General features: G+C 53.5%; 2 protein-coding genes across 5 annotated transcripts; one reads left to right on the top strand and one right to left on the bottom strand.

Moving 5' to 3' along the window:
- Positions 1-3,319: 3,319 nt before the first annotated feature.
- LOC111145575 (zinc finger HIT-type containing 1) lies at positions 3,320-16,464 on the bottom strand. 4 transcript variants are annotated; one of them, XM_022500532.1, is made up of 5 exons: positions 16,423-16,464; positions 4,763-4,933; positions 3,960-4,039; positions 3,657-3,826; positions 3,320-3,571 (listed from the first exon to the last, which is right to left on the bottom strand). In XM_022500532.1, exons 1-5 carry the CDS (start codon positions 16,442-16,444, stop codon positions 3,550-3,552), a joined length of 465 nt encoding a protein of 154 aa, XP_022356240.1. In that variant the 5' UTR covers positions 16,445-16,464; the 3' UTR covers positions 3,320-3,549. The 4 variants fall into 4 exon arrangements, with proteins under 4 accessions (XP_022356240.1, XP_022356239.1, XP_022356238.1 ...); XM_022500531.1 differs by having other exon boundaries at positions 3,657-3,829; XM_022500530.1 differs by lacking the exon at positions 16,423-16,464 and having other exon boundaries at positions 4,763-5,927.
- Positions 16,465-17,208: 744 nt separating this feature from the next.
- Positions 17,209-24,498, top strand: LOC111146121 (procollagen-lysine,2-oxoglutarate 5-dioxygenase 3). Its single transcript, XM_022501519.1, has 19 exons — positions 17,209-17,577; positions 17,968-18,059; positions 18,218-18,354; positions 18,469-18,632; positions 18,798-18,910; positions 19,044-19,107; positions 19,448-19,545; positions 19,762-19,863; positions 20,005-20,130; positions 20,321-20,442; positions 20,840-20,944; positions 21,063-21,188; positions 21,448-21,589; positions 21,675-21,788; positions 21,998-22,066; positions 22,530-22,634; positions 23,179-23,325; positions 23,570-23,695; positions 24,035-24,498. The coding sequence occupies exons 1-19, from the start codon at positions 17,460-17,462 to the stop codon at positions 24,188-24,190; spliced, it is 2,226 nt and encodes a 741-aa protein (XP_022357227.1). The 5' UTR covers positions 17,209-17,459; the 3' UTR covers positions 24,191-24,498.
- Positions 24,499-25,452: the final 954 nt, after the last annotated feature.

A 25,452-nucleotide genomic window follows, 5' to 3' on the forward strand; every position in this document is an offset into this window, starting at 1 on the left:
TGCCAAGGACTGGCCCACGGGGTTTGCTTTATTCGCAAACCCATAGTGGGTTTCTCTCTCAAAAATGAGAACCTACACCTCATGAAGGTTCTTACAACTCTGAGAGGCCATCAGAGTTCCTCGGGGAGGCGGGTATCCTGCGTGCTCCCCGCCAACCCCCTCCCAGTAAAGGACAAAGGCTAAGTACATCTCCTGACATCCCCGCGGGGCATTTCCAACCCAATCTTCCACCCCATCCCCCGCCCCACAGCTTCTACCTCCTTTCCCAGAGCCCAGCCTGCCTCTTCTCAGCCCTTCCCCGCTCTCAGGAAGGCCCGCGTGAGCCAGCTCCCGCACTTGAGCATCTAAGTACGTGCCCTGAACACGGGCACTGGGTTTTGATATCGTCCGTTCCTCCTGCATAGTCACGTGGCTAGTAGGAGCTACTGACAGACTCACCCTTTTAAACAACACTTCTTTCCCTTTTTGCTGTAAGTAGTGTGGTGCCAAGACATGGCTTCCCGCCCTCGGAGAGCTCCCAGCTAGGAGCGAAGTGTAGACGGCTGGTTGCCGCGTGGTGGGCAAGGTGTGAGGGCTACGGCGAAGAATGGCCGGTCTTTGGAACGGGCTGGACAACAAACTGCTGGAGGTCTTTGGTAATCATGTCCACGTCTATCACTGACAGAACTCTCTAGATGCCAGGCCCTGGGCTGGGCACGCCGTCCTGTTTAATCCTCCCACTACCAGGGCCGTGGCTGTTAAGAGAGGGGGACCTGTGATCTGGCTGAGCTACACAGTTGGGAAATAGCAGGACCAGGATTTGTCCAAGACTGAAGACACAGCTGGCCTGCTTCCTGGAATTCTGGCCTTTCCTAACTAATTCACATCAACTAAATTCAGCTCTCACCGAGGACTGTAGGAGTGAGCCCCCAGGCTCTAGCATTAACCTTTCCCACCCTTTGTGCGCCCAGGAGGAGGCTGTGCTGTACCCTCCCTGGCCACGGGGACGACCCTCTACAAGCTTTGGGCACCCTGCTGATTTCCCGGAGACCGGGGTGTCTCCCAGGGTAGAGACTGATCTCCCCAGCCTGTAGGAACCTGGCGAGAATTGTTCTAGGCCTTTCCTTGGGGAGTGTGGGTTTAAGTGGGGGTCCAGAGACCCTTCCTAGATACAGAACATCAACGGAGGGCTCCTGGAGCCCCCTGGCATCAGAGCCATGCGGAGCCCTTGGGTCTGGCTCTGTCCTATCAGTCAGCTGGGAAGGCTGTGTCGCTGAGTAGACAAATCTTACATCAGGCAGAATCTATGTGATTCTTTTCGTAATGGCGAAATATGGAACAATGCCGGTGAATTTAGGAACAAAGCCGACGAGACCGTGTTCTGACGGCAAGTCCAATGCAGGTGATCACACCGAGGTGACGATGGCATTTCTCAGCCAAGAGTCTTTCATTCCCCTCCCACCCTCCCTCCCTTTCTCCCTTCTTTCCTCTTTTTTCCCCCTCCATTTTCTTCCTTGATGGAGAGGAAGACTGAAAGGTCAGGATCCAGGAAAGTTCCCCTGCATGGGAGAGACAGTAAATTCAGGCCGGAAGTCAGAAGCCAGCAAACGACTCCTGGTGTCCCGGTTACTACTGCCACATAACAACCTCCCCCGTCCCCGAGCCTCAGTGGCATAACCCACTGGGTCATACACACGGATTCCGCAGGCGAGGCTTCTGGGCCGTTGTAGAGATGGCTGTGTCTGCTCCGTGATGTCGAGCACATGGCCAGGAAGCCTCAAACGGCTGAGGGTGATTTGATGCCTGGTGGCCAGAACCATCTGGAGGCGTCTTCACTCCCACGAAGGAAGCCTGGGCTGGGGTGGTGCGAAGGCCTGACTCGGCTACGTCCGGCACGGGAGCACCTGCGTGTGGCCTCCCTGTGCAGTCTGGGTTCCTCACAGCACGGCGGCTTCCGGATGGCTGGATTTCTCACGTGGTGACGCAGGGATCCAAAACAATAAGCATCCTAGTTGACAAAGCAGAAGCTTCTCTGCCTTTGAATGTCGCATGTCCTTGAATGTCGCATGTCCTTGAATGTCACATGGTCTCACTTCTGCCACCCTGGCTGAAACGGTCATAATTCCGCCCTGATCCCTGGGGAAGGGACCAAAGACTCTACCTTTTGATGAAAGGACAGTCAGAAAATGTACAGCCATCTTTTAAAACCACCAGCTAGAACTGTCCCCAAACCATGTCCTCACCATCAGACTTGGAGCTGTCCCCAACACCATGGACCCAACCTCATGTCTCCAGAGAAAAGGCAAGGAAGACACCGCGAGCATCTGGACCAGCTATTGTAAAGTCCCAAAAGGGAAGAGAAGAGCCTACGAAGGTGCCTAACACGGAATTTGCTGGCTCTCATTAATATCTTATCAAGGTCATCTGTTCACCAAATACAACACTTACATCCTAAGCATCTGCTATGCTATGTTCTAACGGGGTACAGGGCCTTAAGACAGCAACTCCAAGGAGCTTATGAGCTCACAGCTTGCAATCCACTTAGGCGGCATGGGTATAAGAAGCTTTAATACTGCATTAAGAATTACGGCATCTGGGGCCCCCCGGGTGGCTCAGCGGGTTAAGCGTCTGACTTCTGCTAGATCATGGTCACCTGGGTCTTGGGATCGAGCCCCACATCAGGATCCCCGCTCGGTGGGGAGTCTGCTTCTCCCTCTGCCCCTGCTTGTGCGCTTGCTCTAATAAATAAATAAAATCTTAAATAAAAAAAAAAAATTACAGCATCTAGGGCCACCAAGAACAGAAGCCTCCATATCATGAATTCCCCCATGCTTCTCACGCTTCCCAGGAAATTTCCGCGTTTTCTCGGATACTGACAACTTCACACACTACAGCTCCTGGTTAACAACCGCCTCCTCAAGACGACTGTGCCTCAGGACGGCGGCACCAAGGACGAGGGCTGATCTCTCCACAGGGTTAAGGACCAGAGGCTGAAGCAGGGCTGGCTCCTTCTGCAGTATCATTCTGCACCCTGTCCCCAGCGCTCACTCTACTTCCCTGTCACCCGGTCCCGGCAACGCTCAAATGATCCTCAGAAAAACGACAGGAACAAAAAGCAAAAGCAAGTGCCTCCTGAAATCACCAAAAAACGACACCGAGCAGCAGCCAAGAAACGCGGAGGCGGGGCGTGGCAGGAGAACAGGAGGGAACCTTCCATGGTCAGATAGGCAGACGGTGGGAAGGGTGGGTGACAGATAGGAGGCAAAGCCACAGAGCTGTGAGTAGGACAAGAGACCTGTGACCCTCACCCCCAGAACGCCCCGTGACCGAACAGGCAGGCTCCGCATCGCAAGGAACCTTTTATTACACACAGCAGCGCGCTGACGGCCCCGCCCACGTCCCTGCACACAGGCCCCGGGAAGACTGCTCTGCTCCGGCAGGCAGGACACGGCTCTGCTGGGCGAGTGAACCGCTGCTCGCGAGGTCCAGAAGAGCCGCTCTCCCTTTGGCCGAGCCCTCTCTGAGGTTGTGGTGATGCGCGAAGGCCTTCTCCTCTGGGGACGCCCAGGCTCACACAGTCCACTTCAGGCACCTGCACGCAGAGGAAGCCCAGGGTGAGGAGAGGAGGGGGTCCGAGGGAGAAGCTGTGGACCCGGGGCGGGGCGTGCGGAGCTCACCTGGTCTCCTGGTGGGTGCCCAGACAGCGCACGGTACAGTAGCGGGCGCCGCAGCTGACACACGTGTAGGGGGAGGGGAAGCCGCAGACCGCACAGAAGGGGCGCTGGGGCCGGGACGGGGGTCCTGCACAGGCCGTCAGGTAGTTGGGGCCCTCGGCCACACTCAGATTCTGCTGAGACAAGGGGAAGGGTCCACAGCTCCTCGCCCACCCACGTAGCAAACACCCACCCAGGACCAGGACCTCAGTGGGCTCGTTCCTTCCCTGTGGGGTCCTCCCAGCCCCTGGGCCAGTGCCCCCTCACCTGCTCCTCCAGCAAGGCCTGAAAGTTCTTTCGGAAGCGAAGTTTAAAATGATCCCCTCGGGTTTTCTTCTTTTTCTTTCCTATGGAGGAAGGGCAATTACAGTTTACCCCTTGACCTACGAGAGGCTCAGGGAAGCCGACCTCCTCCGCATAGTGAGAAATCTGTAGGGACCTTTCAAGCCCCCCCACCCCCCAAACAGCCTACTGCAGACCAGAAGCCTTACTGATAACGGAAACAGGCGGTTAACACCAACTTTGTACGTTCTATGTGTTATATACCATATTCTTGCAACAAAGGTAGAGAAAACAAAATATGTAGAAAAATCGCAAGGTAGAGAAAGAACATTTACAGGACCGGACTGTAAAAAACCCATGAGGGAGCAGAACTGCTCAGTTCAAACCCATGCTGTTCAGGGTCAACTGTAGTTACTTGGCACGTGCCAAGAAAGACCCCATCTTCCTCTGCGCCATCATTCCCAATACCCATGAGTCCGCCCCCTGCCCGCGTGCTCTACCAGGTTCCAAGTCTCCCTCTCTCCCGCACGTGTGTCCCTCCTCTCACTTCTCCAACCAGCACCTACACACATCTCACGCTCCCCTAAGGCTTCGTGTAAGAGCTGGAGGGGCTCTGGGAGCTCAGTTCCCGTATGTTCTGTCTCCTCCATCTGCTAGAGGAAGCTGCAGCAGGAGCCAGTCCCAGCAGAGCCAGAGGAGCTCCCCTGTCATCTGCCCACCCCACAGCCCCATGTCCTTTGAGGGTCCTCAGCCAGGCTGACTCCTCCCTCCTCCCCCACCCACCTTACCGGTATCTGCATCATCATCGAACTGAGGCAGCCTCTTGCCAAGCTGGGGAAGTCCTGCGTGGGGGTCGTCCTGGAAGTTGTCATTCTCCAAGGCCTCGAGCTGCCTGTTGATGCGGCGCTGTCGGGCCGCCCGGTCTAGGACCCGCCGCTGTCCAGGGTCCTGGGAGCGAACTGGATGGGGCAGAGCCAGAATCATGGGGACGCAGGAAAAGAGAAGTTGGGGTGGCCCCAGCATTTCCTCCCAATCCCCAGACCCAACTAGTGAAACGCCTCCTGGAGACCTCTCACTGCTGGCAGACATCACACAACCACGCACTCTGGGATTCCCACCTCCACTGGGACCTTAATGCACCCCTCTTTCATGCTCAGCAACCCCATTTCCTGCCACAAAGGACAAGGGCCAGCCATATGTACAGACACTCATCTTTCAGCCCACCCTCAAACAGAAGTGTATGCACACCCCTTCTTCCCCCCCGGGTCCCACTGTTAAACCTGACTTTCACCTCCGACTTGAGTCCTTCCCTCCCTCCTGCGTCTTTAACCCTCTTCCCCCACAGGAACTTTCCCTTCACTAGAAAAACCTGTCAAACTCTCACATGTCGACCCAGCATCACAGTGACTTATCTTTGAGACAACGGTCCACGGGATGTTCCATTTCTGCACGTCCCACCCAATCCTCAACCCCCCCCGACCGTGAACTGACTCCTGTTCAAGGGCAACCACGCACGTTCAAGACCCCAGTGACGTCCTAGGGCCAAATCCAGTGTGTATTTCTACAATCCTCCTTGTATGGCCCCCTGTGACTGTACCAACGATTTCCCTTGGGTGGAAAGTATGCTCTCATCTGCTTTCTTGACATGACTTCAGCTTTTCCTTATGGCTATAGGCACTCAATGAATATACGTTTTAATGAAGAAAGAGATATTTTGTATAGAATTAACAAACCCCAGTGAACAGCTGGAATGATAATGAGAGAGAGGTTTTAAATGGTGAAGTCAGAAGGAAGCTTCCAGGGGGACGAGCAAGATGGTGGAGGAGTGGGAGCGAAACCTAAAAATCACAGGTCCGAGGCGTTCGGCTAGACAGTTACCAAACCATCCCGAACACCTGCAAACCCAAGAGGAGATCAAAGAGAAGAGCAGCAATTCTAGGAACAGAAAATCGACCACTTTCCAGAAAGTAGGATGTGCAGAGAAGTGAATCTGAAGCAACATCTAGAAGACAGACCGCGGGGGGAGGGGCCGGCTCCCGACAAGCGGTGGAACGGTGGAGCACAAAATCCGAACTTTTAGAAGTCTGCTCCATAGAGGGACATCGCTCCAGAGGCTAAGCGGGGGTGGAGCCCTCGCGGGGAGAGTGTGGGCTCAGGTCCTGTGGGGTCACAGAAGGATCGGGGGTGTCTGAGTGCGGCAGAGCCCCCAGGTAACTGGAGCGGGGGAGCTGGATACAGAGACCAAGCCTGGGGGGGTGGGCAGCTCTCAGCTCAGGGTTACCTGAAACCAGGATCCGAGGCACAGTCGGGCCACTGCTCTTCGAGCAGGGACCCTACAAGTGCCAGATCAGGGGAGCCACCCTGTTCCTCCTCCGGGAGGAGCAAACAGCAGGAACCTGCTGGGTCTGCAGACTCCAAACAGGGCTGTGCACCAGAGACAGAAACGTTCGGTCACAGGCCGGGTGAGCTCAGAGTACAGCCAGAGACCAGGGAGATGGGAGGGACTCCTGCTTTTCTCTGAGGGCGCGCTGAGGAGGCGGGCCCCGAGCTCTCAGCACCACGAGGCTGCAAGGCCGCCATCTTCATTCCCATCCTCCAGAGCTCTATGGAAAGTGTTCAGGGAACACAAGCTCGCAAAAGTGAACCCGAGCAGATTTGCTCTCCAAACCAGGCCACTTAGCCTGGCCCCCCGCAAGGGCGGTGCAATTCTGCCTCCAGCAAAAACATTTGAGAATCAATACAACAGGCCCCTCCCCCAGAAGATCAACAAGAACATCCATCCAAGCCCAAGCTCACCAATCATGAGAACTGAAAAACTTCAGAGCTATGGGAATACAGCCCATATAATTCATGGCTTTCCCCCATGATTCTTTAGTCTTCCAAAGCTAAGTTTTTTTAAAGTTTTTTTTTAAAGATTTTATTTATTTATTTGACACAGAGAGAGATCACAAGTAGGCAGAGCAGCAGGCAGAAAGAAAGGGGGAAGCAGTCTTCCCCGCTGAGCAGAGAGCCTGACGCAGGGCCTGATCCCAGGACCCCAAGACCACAACCTGAGTTGAAGGTAAAGGCCCAACCCACTGAGCCACCCAGGTGCCCCCAAAGCTAAATTTTTTAAATTTTTTGTTCTTTTTTAAAAAATTATTCCTCTTTCCTATTTTAACATTTTTAACTATTTTATCTTACCAATACCTTTTTAAAAAATCTTTTTAAATTTCCATTGTTACAGTCATATTCTATCCCTTCTTTGTATTTGACCTTCCTTTTAGTATACATATAGGTTTTTCATCCTTTAAAATTATGGGATACAGTTTCTTTTTTTTTTTTTTTAAGATTTATTTATTTATTTGACAGACAGAGATCACAAGTAGGCAGAGAGGCAGGCGGAGAGAGGGGGAAGCAGGCTTTCCACCGAGCAGAGAGCCCAATGCGGGGCTCCATCCCAGGACCCTGAGACCATGACCTGAGCCGAAGGCAGAGGCTTAACCCACTGAGCCACTCTGGCGCCCCCAGTTTCTTCTAATAGATCAAAATATACCCTAAATCAAGCACATGGCTTTGTTCTAGTCTCCAGCCTAATCACATTATTTCCTCCTCTTTTTTCTTTTTTTCAACCAACTTCTTATATTATCAATTCCTTTTTTAGAATTTTTTTAAAATTTTCATCTTTATAGTCAAATTCAATCCCTTCATGTTTACCCTTACTTTTGTGTGTGTGTGTGTGTATATATATGTGTGTGTGTGTGTATATATATATATATATGTGTGTGTATATATATATATGTGTGTGTATATATATATATACATATATATATATATATACGTTTTTCTTTCTTCAAAATTTTGGGAGACAGTTTCTTTTGATAGACCAAAATACACCCAAAATCAAGTGTGTGGCTCTGTTCTATTCACCAGTCTTATATGCTTTTTTCCTTTTTTTCCCCCTCCTTTCTTCTCCCCCCAGTATCAGGTTTCTTCTGATTTGGTTAGTCTATATTTTTCTGGGGTCATTGCTACCCTTGGTAGTATTTTGTTCTCTCATTCATCTATTCTTATCTGGATAAAATAACAAGGTGTAAAAACTCACCTCAAGAAAAAAGAACAAGAGGCAGTACCAACGGCTAGGAACCTAATCAATACAGACATTAGTAATATGTCAGAACTGCAACTCAGAATGGCATGCTCAGGGGCGCCTGGGTGGCTCAGTGGGTTAAAGCCTCTGCCTTCGGCTCAGGTCATGATCCCAGGGTTCTGGGATCGAGCCCCGCATCAGGCTCTCTGCTCTGCAGGGAGCCTGCTTCCTCCTCTCTCTCTCTGCCTGCCTCTCTGCCTACTTGTGATCTCTGTCTGTCAAATAAATAAATAAAATATAAAAAAAAAAAAAAAGAATGGCATGCTCATGTATTGGAAGACCAAAATACTCACCAAAAAACAGGTGCTAGCTGGGCTCCAAAAAAGCACAGAAGATACTAGAGAATCCCTTTCTGGAGAAATAAAAGCCCTTTCTGGAGAAATAAAAAAACTAAAATCTAACCAAGTTGAAATTTAAAAAAAAAAGCTATTAATAAGGTGTAATAAAAAATGGAGACTCTTACTGCTAGGATAAATGAGGCAGAAGAGAGAATTAGTGATATAGAAGACCCAATGATGGAGAATAAAGAAGCTAAGGAAAAGAGAGACAGCTACTGGACCACAAGGGGAGAATTCGAGAGATAAGGGATACCATAAGATGTAACAATGTTAAAATAATTGGGATCCCAGAAGAACAAGGAAAGAGGGGGGCAGGAGGTATACTGGAGCAAATTATACCAGAGAATTTCCCTAATTTGGCAAAGGGAACAAGCATCAAAATCCTGGAGGCACAGAGAACCTCCATCAAAATCAATAAAAATAGGTCCACACCCCGTCATCGAATAGTAAAACTTACACGTCTCAGTGACAAAGAGAAAATCCTGAAAGCAGCTTGGGACAAGAGGTCTGTAGCATACAAAGGTAGAAACATTAGATTGGCAGCAGACCGATCCACAGAGACCTGGCAGGCCAGAAAGGGCTGGCGTGATATATTCAGAGAACTAAACGAGAAAAATATGCAGCCAAGAATACTATATCCAGCTAGGCTGTCACTGAAAACAGGAGAGAGAAAAAGCTTCCAGGACAAACAAAAACTAAAAGAATTTGCAAACATCAAACCAGCCCTACAGGAAATACTGAAAAGGGTCCTCTAAGCAGAGACAGAGCCTAAAAGTAACAGACCAGAAAGGAACAGAGACAATATACAGTAACACACATTTTACAGGCAATACAATGGCAGTAAATTCATATCTTTCAATACTAAGCCTGAATATAAATGGGCTACATGCCCCAATCAAAAGAGAAAGGGTATCAGAATGGATTAAACAAACAAGACCCATCAATATGCTGTCCGCAAGAAACTCATTTTAATCCCAAAGACACCTCCAGATTTAAAGTGAGGGGGTGGAAAACAATTTACTACACTAAGGGACATCAAAAGAAAGCTGGGGTGGCAATCCTTTTATCAGATCAATTAGATTTTAAGCCAAAGACTATCATAAGAGATGAGGAAGGACACTGTACCATACTTAGATCTTCTTGTTGAACAGACCCTTGAACAATTTTAAATCTCTATGGCTGTAACATGGGAGCGGCCAATTAATAACAAAATCAAAGAAACACATCGACCATAGTACAATAATAGTAGGGGACTTTAACACTCCTCTCACTGAAATGGACAGATCATCTAATCAAAAGATCAACAAGGAAATAAAGGCTTTAAATGACACACTGGATCAGATGGACATCACAGATATATTTAGAACATTCTATTCCAAAACAACAGAATACACATTCTTCTCTAGTGCACATGGAACATTCTGGGCCACAAATCAGGTCTCAATCGATACCAAAAGACAGGGATCATTCCCGACATATTTTCAAACCACAATGCTCTGAAACTAGAACTCAATCACAAGACGGAACTTGGAAAGAACTCAAATACATGGAGACTAAAGAGCATCCTACTAAAGAATGAATGGGTCAACCAGGAAATTAAAGAAAATTTTAAAAATTCATGGAAACAAATGAAAATGAAAACACAACTGTTCAAAAATCTTTGGGACACAGAAAGGAGGTCCTGAGAGGAAAGTATATAGCAACACAAGCCTTTCTCAAGAAACAAGAAAGGTCTCAAGTACACAACCTAACCCTACACCTAAAGGAGCTGGAGAAAGAACAGCAAAGAAAGCCTAAATCCAGCAGGAGAAGAGAAATAAAGAGCAGAAATCAATGAAATAGAAACCAGAAGAACAGTAGAACAAATCAACAAAGAAATTAAGAGCTGGTTCTTTGAAAGAATTCATAAGACTGATAAACCCCCGGCCAGACTTATCAAAAAGAAAAGAGAAAGGACCGAAGTTAATAAAATCATGAATGAAAGAGAAGACATCATGCCACCAAAGAAATACAATTATAAGAACATATTATGAGCAACTATACACCAGCAAATCTGAATCTAGAAGAAATGGATGCATTCCTAGAGACAAATAAACTACCAAAACTGTGGGGCGCCTGGGTGGCTCAGTGGGTTAAACTACCAAAACCGAACCAGGAAGAAATAGAAAACCTGAAGAGACCCATAACCAGTAAGAAGATTGAAGCAGTCATCAAAAACTTCCAACAAGTAAGAGCCCAGGTCTAGATGGTTTCCCAAGGGAATTCTACCAAACATTTAAAGAATTAATACCTATTCTCCTGAAACTGTTCCAAAAAACAGAAATGGAAGGAAAACTTCCAAACTGATTTTATGAGGCCAGCATTACCTTGATCCCAAAACCAAAGACCCCATCAAAAGGGAAAATTACAGGCCAATATCCTTCATGAACACGGATGCAAAAACTCTCACCAAAATATTCGCCTATAGGATCCAACAGTATATTAAAAGGATTATTCACCATGACCAAGTGGGATTTATTCCTGGGCTGCAAGGTTGGTTCAACATCCACAAATCAATGTGATACAAAACATTAATAAAACAAAGAACCAGAACCATATGATACTCTGAATAGATGTTGCAAAGCATTTGACAAAGTACAGCATCCTTTCTTGATCAAAACTCTTCACAGTGTAGGGATAGAGGGTACGAACCTCAATATCATCAAAGCCATCTATGAAAACCCACAGCGAGTATCATTCTCAATGGGGAAAAACTGAGAGCTTTTCTGCTAAGGTCAGGAACACAGCAGGGCTGTCCACTATCACCACTGCTATTCAACATAGTACTTGAAGTCCTAGCCTCAGCAATCAGACAACAAAAAGAAATAAAAGGCATTGGAATGAGCAAAGAAGAATTCAAACTCTCACTCTTTGCAGATGATATGATTCTTTATGTGGAAAACCCAAAAGACTCCATTCCAAAACTGCCCAAACTCATACAGGAATTCATTAAAATGGCAGGATATAAAATCAATGCCCAGAAATCAGTTGCATTTCTATACACCAACAGCAAGACAGAAGAAAGAGAAATTAAGGAGTCGGTTCCATTTACAATCGCACCCAAAACCGTAAGATACCCAGAAATAAACCTAACCAAAGAGGCAAAGAATCTGTACTCAGAAAACTATAAAGTACTCATGAAAGAAACTGAGGAAAACACAAAGAAATAGAAAAACATCCCATGCTCATGGATTGGAAGAACAAATTTTGTCAAAATGTCTATGCTACCTAAAGCAATCTACACATTTAATGCAATCCCCATCAAAATACCATCAATTTTTTTCAAAGAAATGGAACAAATAATCCTAAAATTTATATGGAACCAGAAAAGACTCCGAATAGCCAGAGGAATGTTGAAAAAAGAAAAGCAAAGTTGGCAGCATCACAATCCAGACTTCAAGCTCTATTACAAAGCTGTAATCATCAAGACAGTATGGTACTGGCACAAAAACAGACACATAGATCAGTGGAACAGAACAGAGGGCCCAGAAATGGACCCTCAACTCTATGGTCAACTAATCTTTGACAAAGCAGGAAAGGAATGTCCAATGGAAAAAAGACAGTCTCTTCAACAAATGGTGTTGGGAAAATCGGACAGCCACATGCAGAAGAATGAAACTGGACCATTTCCTTAGACCACACACAAAAAATAGACTCAAAATGGATGAAAGACCTCAATGTGAGACAGGAATCCATCAAAATCCTTGAGGAGAAGACAGGCAGCAACCTCTTCGACCTCAGCTGCAGCAACTTCTTCCTAGAAACATCACCAAAAACAAGGGAAGCAAGGGCAAAAATGAATTATTGGGACTTCATCAAGATCAAAAGATTTTGCACAGCAAAGGAAACAGTCAACAAAACCAAAAGACAAGTGACAGAATGGGAGAAGATATTTGCAAATGACATATCAGATAAAGGGCAAGTGTCCAAAAGAGTTTGATAAAGTGTAGTGTAGAGTTTGATAAGTTCCTTAGAATAAATAATCCAATCAAGAAATGGGCAGAAGACACGAACAGACATTTCGGCAAAAAAAAACATCCAAATGGCCAACAGACACATGAAAAAGTGCTCCACATCACTCACCATCAGGGAAATACAAATCAAAACCACAGTGAGATCCCACCTCACACCAGTCAGAATGACTAAAATGAACTAGTCAGTAAACGACAGATGCTGGCGAGGATGCGGAGAAAGGGGAACCCTCCTACACTCTTCGTGGGAATGCAAGCTGGTGCAGCCACTCTGGAAAACAGCGTGGAGGTTCCTCAAAAGTTGAAAATAGAGCTACCCTACGACCCAGCAATCGCACTACTGGGTATTTATCTTAAAGATACAAATGCAGTCATCCAAACGGGTATGTGCCCCCGAATGTTTATAGCAGCAATGTCCACAATAGCCAAACTATGGAAAGAACCTAGATGTCCATCAACAGATGAATGGATAAAGAAGATGTGGTATGTGTGTGTACACTCACACACACACAGGAATACTATGCAGCAGATCAAAAGAAACAAAATCTGGCCATTTGCAATGACATGGATGGAACTAGAGGGTATTATGCTAAGTGAAATAAGTCAATCAGAGAAAGACAATTATCATATGATCTCTCTGATATGAGGAATCTGAGAGGCAGAGTCGGGGTTCGTGGAGGATAGGGAGGGAAAAAAATGAAACAAGATGGGATTGGGAGAGACAAACCATAAGAGACTCCAAATCTCAGGAAACAAACTGAGGGTTGCTGGGGGTTAAGGGGGTAGGGATAGGGTGGCTGGGTGATGGACACTGGGGAGGGTATGTGCTATGGTGAGTGCTTAAAATGTGTTTAAGTCTGATGAGTCACAGACCTGTACCCCTGGGGCAAATAATACATTATATGTTAAGAATAAACAAACAAACAAATAAAATAAAATGGTGAGGTCAGCAGGTGATTTCCTCCAGCTGACTGGACAGTCAACAGCCGTGGGGCTCAGGAGAAAGTTCACAATCGAGAGAACCACTTTTGGATTCATTTGCTTTTGGGTGAGAGAGCCCCACGTTTGGTTTTGAAATCCCAGGAAGAGTGAAAAGATTGAGAAAGAGATGGGGCCAGCTCTCTCCTTAGTGGGGAGAGAGTAGGCCACATGAGAGGTTTGACAGACTAGCCAGAGACGACCCCACTGTCGCTGTAGCTCAAAATTCAAAATCTTCTGGCGCCTGGGTGGCTCAGTGGGTTGGGCCGCTGCCTTCGGCTCAGGTCATGATCTCAGGGTCCTGGGATCGAGCCCCGAATCGGGCTCTCTGCTCAGCAGGGAGCCTGCTTCCTCTTCTCTCTCTGCCTGCCTCTCTGCCTGCTTGTGATCTCTCTGTCAAATAAATAAAAATAAAATCTTTAAAAAAAAAAAAATTCAAAATCTTCCCAAAGTCTGCTTCTTCTCCTGTATACTCTTTACGTAAATGGAACCATCTACACAGACATCCTAAACAAGAAACCCAGGAGTTATTTTAAATCTCTCTATCAGGGCCTGATAATTCCACACAAAATATCTCTCTATTCATTCAGCAAGTATTTATTGAGTGCCTGTAACCATAATAATAGCGTTGGCCCAGTGGCTAATGCTTACCAGGCATGCACTGTGAGCCAGGCACACTAGGCTCTTTGTGCAAGAGCTTTAACCCTTTATCAGCCTTAGGAGAGAGTTATCATTACCATTCCCAGCTTACTGAAGTTCAAAGGTTAAGAAGTGTGTCCAAAGCTCACATCGCTAGTCTGTGGCTAGGTCAGAATTCAGACCCAGAACTGCCCAGCTCCAGATCCCTGCACACTGCCTCCCCTCCAAGTCCCCGGGGGGTGCACTAGGCCCTAGGGATACACGAGCTTACAGTCGGAGTTGGGGGGGCATATAAACAATGAAATACGCAAGAAGAGTAGAGCATAGTATATAATCACACAAGAAGTACAAAGAACTACGGAGCACATGCCAGAAACACCTAACTTGGCCTTGAGCTAGTCAGAAGATTTTCCAGAGGAAGGAAAGTCTAGCTTGAGATCTGACTGAGGGACAGAAGTTAGCTTGGTTCGGGGAGAGGGATGGGTGTGTCAGGCTTTCCTATCAGCATGAGAGAAAGCTTGAATGGGAGACCAAAGCGCCTTCAGTAAATTGTAGGAAGCTCAGTAGGGCTGCTACATCAAGTTTGTTGCGGTGTCCGGGAGACTGTGTGGATATAAAGTCAGGCAGACCATTAAAAGTCTTACCTTTACACATCTAAAGGAATTTGGATCTAGGGATCCACAGTGAGAATAACGGAGATCCAGCAAGGAGTTTTAAGAAAGGACTGACATGGGGGCGCCTGGGTGGCTCAGTTGCTTAAGTGGCTGCCTTCGGCTCAGGTCATGATCCCAGGGTCCTGGGATGGAGTCCTGCATTGGGCTCCCTGCTCCATGGGGTGCCTGCTTCTCCTTCTCCCTCTCCCTGCCCTCTGCCTACTTGTGCTCTATCTCTCTGTCAAATAAATAAATAAAATCTGTAAAAACAAAAACAAAAAAAGGACTGACATGATTGAATTGATTAAAGTCATCTGGCAGAGTGTCCCACCCGTATCTCTTTTTATGGGGACTAAACTCCATCACTCCCTAACTGGCCTTCCAGCCTCTACACCTGTTCTATATAATAAGGCAGACACTACTCACACGTGGTTATTCAAATTCAATGTAGAGGGGCGCCTGGGTGGCTCAGTGGGTTAAGCCTCTGCCTTCCGCTCAGGTCATGATCTCAGGGTCCTGAGATCCAGCCAAGCATCGGGCTCTCTGTTCAGTGGGGAGCCTGCTTCCCCTTCTCTCTCTCTGCCTGCCTCTCTGCCTACTTGTGCTCTCTTTCTCTGTCAAAACAAAACAAAAACAAATTCAATGTAGATTTTTAAAAAAAGATTTTATTTATTTATTTGACAGAGAGAGAGCAGGAGGCCACAGAAGGGGGAGCGGCAGAGGGAAAAACAGGCTCTCCGCTGAGCAGGGGCTAGATCCCAGGGCTCTGGGATCATGACCCAAGCCAAAGGCAGTCGCCCAACCAACTGAGCCACCCAGCGCCCCAAATTCAAACGTAGACTAAGTAAGATTAAATAAAATTTAAAATTCATTTTCTCGGTGGCACCAGGCGCATTCCACGTGCTCAAAAGCCACATGTGGCTAAAGGCTGCCAAGCTAAACAGTGCTGATTACGACCATTCCCACCATTCTAGAAAGTTCCTCAGTACAGTGCAGCACTGAAGCCAGAACTGCCTTTCTAAAAGATAAATCCGGGTCACGCCCCTGCCTTAAAAGAGCCCTTGACGGTTCTCCACGGCCCTCTGGATAGAACTGAAGCTCCCCGGCGGTGTACAGAATGCCTTTCAAATGCACCTTTCCCCAACCCTCCAAACTCTTACTATTCCTCCGCAAGTCCCTAACTGTGAACGTGGCTTCCTAAGCGACTTGCTTTTTCTCGCTTTCCTGCCTTTGCCCGTGCGGTTCACGCTGCCGGGAATGAGCCTCGGCGCCCCTGCACTGAGCGAAACCGTGACTCGACTTTCCAGATTCAAACCAAGCGTTTTTTCTCCCTCCAAGCCTTCCCAGTCCCCTCCATCCCAGAAGCAAGGTTAGGTGCCACTGCTGCCCGCGCCCCCGAGCTATACACCCTTCTGCCGTCGCACGTCTCACTCTGAAACACAACGGTAGGCTCGCGTGTCTGTCCCCCTCCCAGAGAGCCAGCTTCTGGATGACAGGGACCTTTTTCCTCTCTCCATCCCCAGCACAGGCATGGAGCGGGCATCAATAAAACACGAATGGATGGTCTGAGGGGCTACCCGAACGCCAGGACCCGACGGCCGGGGAAGGGATTTGAGACTAATAACTGGGTCAGAACACCCTAGGCCAGGGTCGGGTCTGGGACAGGAAGAAGTAGGGGGCCAACCGCTGGGGCTCACATACCCGAAGTTTTCTTCTCCACCATTTCCACAACACAACTGCCGGAAGAGCATACTGCGCCGGCGCGCTATAGACCACTCCCGCCCCCGGCCGTGGAAGGCGGTGCCATCCCTTCCGGCGGCGCGTCCTTCTGCGCGTGCGCAGAATAATTCCAATGTGCCTACGCAGGACGTGGTGTTGCCTAGGAGACGAGAAAGCTTTCCGCCATATTTTATAGGGGCAAAACTACTTCCGGTCTGAGTGGTTGTGTATTTTGTGGGACTCCCCGAAATGTATCACTTTAAAGAGATGATGCCAGTGGTCTTTTGAGAAATGTCATTTTCCTTCGGTTCTTCTGAAGATGCCATCATCGCAAAGGCAACCCCTGGAGCTTCTCCCGGGGCCGGTAGAGATGATGGCCCGGATTACCGAAGAAAATGGGCAGGCTTGAGTAGGCAGTCCGAGAGGTCCCCCGGGACCCTCTGCCGAAAGCTCAACCCCCATTGCCTCTGGGGCCGCAGACTGCTCGGCCTTCTCCCTCCTTGCCGCCGGCTCCTCCGCTCGCCCAAGCTCCCCGCGCCCCCACCGCCGTGCTCTCCCAGCCTTCCGACCCACGGCTCCGGGCTGGGCTGCGGCAAAGACCCGCCTCCGCATCCCGCCCGACCTGCAGGGGGTCACTTCCCCTCTCCGGGTTTCAGTTTCCTCGTGTGTCGGGAGGCACTGGGCCGGCCTGGCTCTCACCGCAGTCCTCGGCTCCGGACCGCCGGCCCGAGCCCCCGCCCTTCCCCCGCTCCGCGGCCGGGCGCCCCCTCCGCTGGTTCCGCGCTACCCGCGCGCTCACGCCCGGGTACAATCCTCCCCTTGTCCGCGGCGCCGGCTTCTCGAGTTTTCAGTAGCCTCAGGCTACGCCTTTTTTCCAGGGCGGCGCCCCAGCCCTGCTCCTCCTCGCGGCTGGCCGCACGGCAGCCCCTCTTCTCAGAGCCCCTGCCCGGAGTTGAGATCCGGGCGCACTGCCCCAGCGCCCTGCGAGCCTGTGTGCGGTCTCCGCCCGCTCCCACGCCATGGCCTCCTCCGGCCCGGGACTCCGGCTCCTGCCGGGGCTCCTGTTGCTGCTGCTGCCGCCGCCTCCTGCAACCTCGGCCTCCGACCGTCCGCGGGGCAGCGACCCGGTCAACCCAGGTGAGAACCCCGGGAGCGCCGAGCCGAGCGGGTGCTGGGTTTGCGTGCCTGCCCGCGGCGCCGGGGAAGGGTCAAGGCCTGGAGGGGGTAGCCGGCCTCTCCCACGCCGTGCGCCCTGCACAGAGTGAACCACGCGGCCCTTCGCCCACTGCCCACCCTGGGCTGGGATTTCCAGCCTCGCATGTGAACTGACCCCGAACTCCTGGGTGTTACTCCCATCCAGCTCTCCCCGGGGGCCAAAGTTCCCCCGGTTGGTAAGAGTTTAAGAGGGAATCGGAAAAAAAACAGGACAGGAGCAGCGTCGGAGGGAGGGCAAGGGGGTGAGCGGAGCGCGTGGGGGTGGTGAGCTGGGTGAGTGGGTCCCGAGCGCCAATTCCCGGCTGGTGACAGAGAAGCTGCTGGTGATCACGGTGGCCACAGCCGAGACGGAAGGATACCGGCGTTTCCTGCGGTCCGCGGAGTTCTTCAACTACACAGTACGGGTGAGGAGAGGAATGGTCCCTAGGAGGGGAGGAGGGGCGGGAGGAGTGGGCTGAGGGCTGGATGCTTGGGGCCCCGCGGTGAGCCTGGTCAGGAGGGCCCCTCTGGCCGACTGAGCCCCTCCCTGGCTTGGCGGGTCTCCCCCCCACACCCCCCACAGACCCTGGGCCTGGGAGAGGAGTGGCGAGGGGGTGATGTGGCCCGAACGGTTGGTGGAGGACAGAAGGTCAGGTGGCTCAAGAAGGAGATGGAGAAATACGCAGACCGGGAGGACATGGTCATCATGTTTGTGGACAGGTAAAGGGGCCGCTGACGGGGAGGCGGGGCGGGGGGGGGGGCAAGCAGGAGGAGGGGGTAAGGAGCGCGAGGTTCCCGTGGTTGCTCCGCTCACGCCCAGTCTTCCTCACCCAGCTACGACGTGATTCTGGCTGGCAGCCCCTCAGAGCTGCTGAAGAAGTTTGTCCAGACCGGCAGCCGCCTGCTCTTCTCCGCGGAGGGCTTCTGCTGGCCCGAGTGGGGGCTGGCAGAGCAGTACCCTGAGGTGGGCACGGGGAAGCGCTTCCTCAACTCTGGTGGTGAGTGGCAGAGTGCCCAAGGCGTGGGGGGGGTACTAGGGCATGGAGCGGGGGGGCGGGTGCTGGGGCCTGGAGCATTCCAGGGGCCCGGGGGCTAGAGAGGGAGTGGGGATGGGTCCCTGGGACTCTGAGAGTCTTGGGGTCAGCGCCCGCCCACCCCTACAGGATTCATTGGCTTTGCCCCCACCATCCACCAAGTCGTCCGCCAGTGGAAGTACAAGGACGACGACGACGACCAGCTGTTCTATACGCGACTCTACCTGGACCCGGGGCTCAGGGTAGGGAGGGATGGTGGAGGGTGGCCACCTGTGGCTCTGGGTGCAGCCTGAAGGGGAGATGAGGGGGCTAGGGCTTTAGGAAGGTTCTAGAAAGAGTGGGTAATGATGGCCCATCCCATTTCATCCCATCCAGGAGAAACTCGGCCTCAATCTGGATCATAAATCTCGGATCTTTCAGAACCTCAATGGGGCTCTAGGTGAGGAGAAAGGGCACCGCTTCTGTGATTTTATTTAATACAACAGCCCTACGAAGGGAGGACCTATGGTTACCACGCGTTACAGGGGAGGAAAATGCCTTTGTGAAGGTGACTTGCCCGGATCACCTGGGGAGGGGGGTGGAGCTCCCCAGGGTGGCGGGAGTCTGGTCAGTACCCTCAGGAGAGAGACAGTGGCCACTCCCCCCACGCCCCTGGAGCCACAGTCCTTCATCCTCTCTCTAGAGCAGCTGGGCTCCCCGCCCCCCTCCATATTTAGAAGCATCTCTTGCTTGGCAGCTTTGAGAGGAAAAGAGTATAAAGCTGGGCTTTTCTTCCCCAGATGAGGTGGTTTTAAAGTTTGATCGGAACCGTGTGCGTATCCGGAATGTGGCCTATGACACACTTCCTGTCGTGGTCCATGGGAACGGTCCCACTAAGGTGCTCCAGTGGTTCATACCCTCAGCCCCCCACCCCTGCATACCTCCAGCCCTTCCAAGCAGCCAGTCCTCCCCAGCCCCAGTGGCAGAGGTACTGGGAGAGGTTCTGAGTGTCCATCTCTCCCCTCCCTGCCCTGTCCCCTGTCCGTCCACCTGACCGTCCTCAGCTCTGCTGCTGGACCCCTTTGCTTCCTCCTCTCACTGCCTCTCCCAACAGCTCCAGCTGAATTACCTGGGAAACTATGTCCCTAATGGCTGGACCCCCCAGGGAGGCTGTGGGTTCTGCGGCCGGGACCGGAGGACACTCCCGGGGGGGCAGGTGAGGAGGGGTGCAGGGAGAGTGTGCTGAGGGCCGGGGCACGGGCCAGAGCTCCTGGGGACTCCCAGCCTGCCAGGGTGGTGGAGGACACACCGGTGTGGGGGCCCGGGCTCTCCTCTAACACCATCTTGTACCTTCTAGCCTCCCCCCCGGGTGCTTCTGGCTGTGTTTGTGGAACAACCTACCCCGTTCCTGCCCCGCTTCCTGCAGCGGCTGTTGCTCCTGGACTACCCCCCCGACAGGATCACCCTCTTCCTGCATAACAACGTGAGACACCCTGGCAGGCGGCCTCTCCCTTGTGCACCCTCCCAAGGGGCTTTGCCCCTGCCTGGATTGGAACTCCCGCCCACCCCCACGTCCACCCAGACTCTTTCCTACACCCTTTCTTCTCACCACCTTCCCCCTCCTGTCCCTCAGACCCCATCTTCTCTGCCCTCTCTACCCCCCGCTTCCCCAGGAGGTGTACCATGAGCCCCACATCGCAGACTCCTGGCCCCAGCTCCAGGACCACTTCTCAGCTGTGAAGCTAGTGGGGCCAGAGGAGGCCCTGACACCAGGCGAGGCCAGGGACATGGCCATGTGAGTGAGCACTGGGCGGGGAGCACGAGAGCCGAGGGGGTCTGCCAGCCACCGCACCCGCCCTTCCCCGTCCACACGCTGTGCAGCCTGTGCTCAGCCTTCACGGGGGCACCCTTGCAGCCAGGAGAACCTCGGGGTCCTGGGGAAGCGTGCACACCACCCCCCTACACCAATAGGCCCAAGAGACAAGAGAGAGAATCGCTCTAATGAGCGGCAGGGCGGGGAGCCAAAGGCCCCCCCCCATAGTCTTCCTCCTGTCCTCTTGCTGATGTTTCTACCCACTTTCTTCTTCCCTTCCTCAGCGGGTAGTGGGGGGTTTCTCCTACCCACCACACAGTCCCTCCTCCCCCCACCTGCTCCCGTTTTACCCCTCTGCTCACCGACCTGTCCCCTCCAGGGACACTTGTCGGCAGGACCCGGAGTGCGAATTCTACTTCAGCCTGGATGCCGACGCCGTCCTCACCAACCAGCAGACCCTGCGCATCCTCATCGAAGAGAACAGGTCGCTTGCCTGGCTCAGCCAGAGGGTCCCCAGATAGTCTCCGGGGAGTCCCTGCCCCTCCTCCTTCCTGGAACCCGGGGCTCACCTGTGCCTGGCCCTCCGCTCCGCCTGTCCACAGGAAGGTGATAGCGCCCATGCTGTCCCGTCACGGGAAGCTGTGGTCCAACTTCTGGGGAGCCCTGAGCCCCGACGAGTACTATGCGCGCTCAGAGGACTACGTAGAGCTGGTACAGCGGAAGCGAGTGTGAGTCCTGCCGTGGCCCCTCACATCCATCGGGGCCCACACACCCCTGCGCACTCCCCCAGGGCCTCACCCATTGCAAAGGGCCCCAGCTTTGGGGCCGGGCCCACGGGGCAGCCGGCCTGAGGTATTGTGACTGGGAAGCTGGTGGACCTTGCAGCTCGGAGAGTGGGGTGCCCCAAGGGAAGGGGCTCTGGGGTTGACCTGGGCAGCCTTGGGGAAGGGTCCCCCACCTCACTGACCCCCATGTGGGTGCCTCCAGGGGCGTGTGGAATGTGCCCTATATATCCCAGGCATACGTGATCCGTGGTGAGACCCTGAGGACAGAGCTGCCCCAGAGGGAGGTGTTCTCGGGCAGCGACACTGACCCCGACATGGCCTTCTGTAAGAGCCTGCGGGACAAGGTGAGTGCGGCCTGGGTGCCCGAAGGCGGGGTGCTGGCAAGAAGTCACCGGTGTCTCCTCACACCCACCCCGTGCCCTACTCCAGGGTATCTTCCTCCACCTGAGCAATCAGCACGAATTTGGCCGCCTCCTGGCCACTTCCCGGTACGACACCGACCATCTGCACCCTGACCTCTGGCAGATCTTCGACAACCCCCTGGTGAGTGCCAGCCGTCTTGCTCAGAGAGCGGGACGTGCCCTTGGCTACAGGAGGACGCAGGTATGGGTGCACACACACGCTTACTCCCAGGTCCTGCTCCTGCCTGGGGAGAGGCCGTCGCAGTCGTGGCCCTGGGGGTCCCTCGGTGGGACCGGGGGGAGTGAAGAGGGCACACGTCAAGGTGCGCACCCCACCCCTTTCTCCCGCAGGACTGGAAGGAACAGTACATTCATGAGAACTACAGCCGGGCCCTCGAAGGGGAGGGACTTGTGGAGCAGGTGAGCCCCGTGCAGGACCCCCGACTGCCCCAGTGGCCACCGCCCCGAGTCCGCTGCGCCGTGTGGATGGGTGGTTCCCAAACCGACTGCCCTCGGGCAGACAGAGGCAAAGGCCAAGCAGATAGGCCTTGGCTCCCCACCCCGCCACTCGTCAGAGCGATTCTCTCTTGTCTGTTGGGCCTATTGGTGTTATGGGTGAAATGACAGTTTTGTAAAGAAGGCCCCCCGGGGCTCTGGCATGCTCCTGCCGTCTGCACCGGGTTCCCTGCGCCGCTCCCACCTTCTCCGGCCCCGCCTTTCCTGGCCCATCCCCGTGCTCTGATCCCTGTTCCCCCAGCTTCTCCCAACTCCTGGCTTCCCTTTCTGCTGCGGATTTCACGCCCCCTGGGTTGGCCGCCTGTCTCCTCCCGAGAGGCCTGCAAGGGTCCCCCGGCCCCATTGTTCTTCCCCTGCCCATCCTCAGCCGTGCCCAGACGTGTACTGGTTCCCGCTGCTGTCTGACCAGATGTGCGACGAGCTGGTGGAGGAGATGGAGCACTACGGCCAGTGGTCAGGAGGCCGGCATGAGGTGAGAGGGGCCAGGGCAGGGGAGGGGGCGTGCTCGGGGGAGGGAAGTGTGGCTGTGAGGGAGGGAAATGGAATCGAGAGAGTGGGAGCAGAGAAGGGGACCCCAGGGGAGAGGAGGAGAGGTGGGGGGACCCACAGGGGGTACAACTGCGTGCCTGTGTGCATGCATTCGTTCAGGAACTCCTTACCCGGGGCTGGCAGGTCCCAGACGCTGGCCACTGACCTAGGGGGTGTGACACGTTGAGCCACGCTGGTTGCGCCCTGCCCTCGTGCACTTCAGCTTCTAGCTTCCGTCGCAGTCCCAGCTCCTGAAGGCTGTGACAGGCAGCCCAGACACTGCGGGAGTCACAGGAGGGGCCCTTGGCCCAGATGTGGGAGGGCCGAGGGGCTTCACGGAAGAGGTGACATCTTCAGGGACGGTAGGGGTGGTCAGGCTAAACGGTCCAGGCTCCCAGACGCAGGTCACGCAAGCTTTCAGGGCTGAGAGCGAGAGGAGGGGGGAGGCTGGCGTGGCCCTGTCGGGGCTCAGTGCCCGTCGTCCGCAGGACTCGAGGCTGGCCGGAGGCTACGAGAACGTGCCCACCGTGGACATCCACATGAAGCAGGTGGGCTATGAGGACCAGTGGCTTCAGCTGCTGAGGACGTATGTGGGACCCATGACAGAGAGCCTGTTCCCAGGCTACCACACCAAGGTGGGCTGCCGCCCCTGCCGACCCCACGTCCACCCTCCCACAGCCCGGTCCTTGCTGGAAGTCTCCACACGGCGCCCCTTCAGCCCCTGTAGCACCCGGAGCCCCGTGGAAAGGGATCCCACAGGAGGGCTGCCCGGGGGGAGTTAGCAGTAAGACCCCTGCGGCCCTCCCCCTACCACCCTCCTCGGAAGGCCCCCAGGACCTCTCGGCCATCCTTCCGGTGTCTTCTCTCGTGTCCCCACAGACCCGGGCGGTGATGAACTTCGTGGTCCGCTACCGGCCGGACGAGCAGCCCTCTCTGCGGCCCCATCACGACTCGTCCACCTTCACCCTCAACGTGGCCCTCAACCACAAGGGCCTGGATTATGAGGTGAGCCCCTAGCGCCCTCCCGTGTCAGGACACCAGCAGGGCCCCTCCACACATGTGCACGTGCTCACGTGAGCCCCGGGGACCTCGCTGGCCTGCCCCCCACCCCCGACGATCCCCACACCCCCTTCCATCACCCGCCCTGCCCGCGGCCTGCCCTCAGTTCCTTCGCAGGTGCCATCTCCTGGGCCTCTTTCGGGCTGTGTGCCTGTCCCTCCCATGCCTCCCTTTTGTGCCAACCCTCCAAGCCCCCGTGCCTGCCTCTCACCCCCCGCTGTGGCGGCCTGCCCCCCAGCGCCCTGTCTGCTCACTATCTGCCTCCGATCCCCCGTCCTCTTGCAGGGAGGTGGCTGTCGCTTCTTGCGTTATGACTGCATAGTCTCGTCCCCGCGGAAGGGCTGGGGGCTCCTGCACCCTGGCCGCCTCACCCACTACCACGAGGGGCTGCCCACAACTTGGGGCACCCGCTACATCATGGTGTCCTTTGTCGACCCCTGACATTCAACCACTCTGCCAGACTCTCCCTACCATTGTGCCTTCCCGTGAGCACGCCCCCCCCTACAGCCTTGAGGGGGGGGGGGGTCTGCCTGGCGCCTCCCTTCCTGAGTGGATGCTCGGTGTGCCTGGGACTGAATGTGTCGCCTCCCCCCCAACACACAGCCCTCTCAGGAAGCTCCTGGGAGCCCCCCTTGCCCTGCCCCACAGTCCCCAAAGGTTCATGGGGAGAAGGCTTCTGGGGGCTCCCCATACAATAAATTATTGTTTCTCAGCCTCCCTTCCAATAAAGGAGGATTTGTAACTCTTGAGTCCGTGTCCGTCTTTCCCCTCGCCACTGACCCCAAATCCTTCCTGCCCCCAGAGCAGAGGGGAGACCTGGAGTTACTCCAAAGAAAAAGAACAGAGAGGAAGAGGAGGCAGAAGCAGATTGTAGAGCAGTGTGAGAACTGAGAGGCTTCCCTGGATGCCATTTCTAACTCCCCTGTATTGCCTGGGGGTGGGTGGGGAAGCCAGAGAAGGCCCAGGCCCAAAGACCTCGGCACCACCTCTGCAATCTCTTCTCTGAAGCTCTCATCACTGGAGGTCATTTTCTTCCTTGTGTGAAGTGTGGGGGTGGCAGATCCCTAGAGCTGGACTCTGGGGACAATGCCAAGGGAAGCATGCGTTCCAAGGGAAGACACAGGAGGCTTGTGGGACCCAAGCTTTTGGGTAGGAAAGATCAGGAAAAGGGAAGCCTTGGAAGGTCATCCCAAGAAAGCTTCCTGGAAGGGGGGAACGGGAAGTATACTGCCTTCGAAAGAGGTGAGACCTCCTGAGAGCTTGTGTCTTCCAGCCTCTTGGGGGGCGCCCATCAAGCCCTTGCCAAGCGAGCAAGACCCGTGGAGGAGCCCTGCGGACCGCCTTTTGAAAACCAAATATTTGCGGGTCCTTGGGCATTTCTAGCCTTGAACACCTTACCTGCCATCCAGCCCTTCCTTCCTATTGCCTGGACTCCCAGGAAAACCTCCCCAGTGAAACCGGCCTTCCTGACGGGTGGGGCCAGTCCCCCTGCCATGCAGACTTATCATCTCTATGGCCAGACTTTTTAGTGCGTCTCACCTGGTCTCCTTGTGGATGGAAGTGGGTTGAGCAGGGACTGGAGAAAATACCTCTGGGCCGGGGGGGGGGGGGGGGGGGGGGGGGGGGCGGGGGCCCGTCGCAGAGCGGGTGGGGGGGATGGAAGAGAGGGCGAGGGACGCGTGCAGAAGGACCAGTGGTGGCGG

Source organism: Enhydra lutris, unplaced genomic scaffold (assembly GCF_002288905.1).
Source record: "Enhydra lutris kenyoni isolate GAN:26980312 unplaced genomic scaffold, ASM228890v2 scaffoldscaffold13, whole genome shotgun sequence".
Lineage (NCBI taxonomy): Eukaryota > Metazoa > Chordata > Mammalia > Carnivora > Mustelidae > Enhydra > Enhydra lutris.

Bases quoted from the DNA above. Each gene is read 5' to 3' on its own strand.
- LOC111145575 (XM_022500528.1), bottom strand. From the start codon at position 5,063: ATGTCTGCCAGCAGTGAGAGGTCTCCAGGAGGCGTTTCACTAGTTGGG. The intron at 4,040-4,762 runs GTAAGGTGGGTG...CTTCCTCCATAG, and splicing joins CGATGATGATGCAGATACCG to GAAAGAAAAAGAAGAAAACC. The intron at 3,830-3,959 runs GTGAGGGGGCAC...CCCTTGTCTCAG, and splicing joins AGGCCTTGCTGGAGGAGCAG to CAGAATCTGAGTGTGGCCGA.
- LOC111146121 (XM_022501519.1), top strand. From the start codon at position 17,460: ATGGCCTCCTCCGGCCCGGGACTCCGGCTCCTGCCGGGGCTCCTGTTG. The intron at 20,945-21,062 runs GTCGCTTGCCTG...GCCTGTCCACAG, and splicing joins ATCCTCATCGAAGAGAACAG to GAAGGTGATAGCGCCCATGC. The intron at 23,696-24,034 runs GTGAGCCCCTAG...GTCCTCTTGCAG, and splicing joins ACAAGGGCCTGGATTATGAG to GGAGGTGGCTGTCGCTTCTT.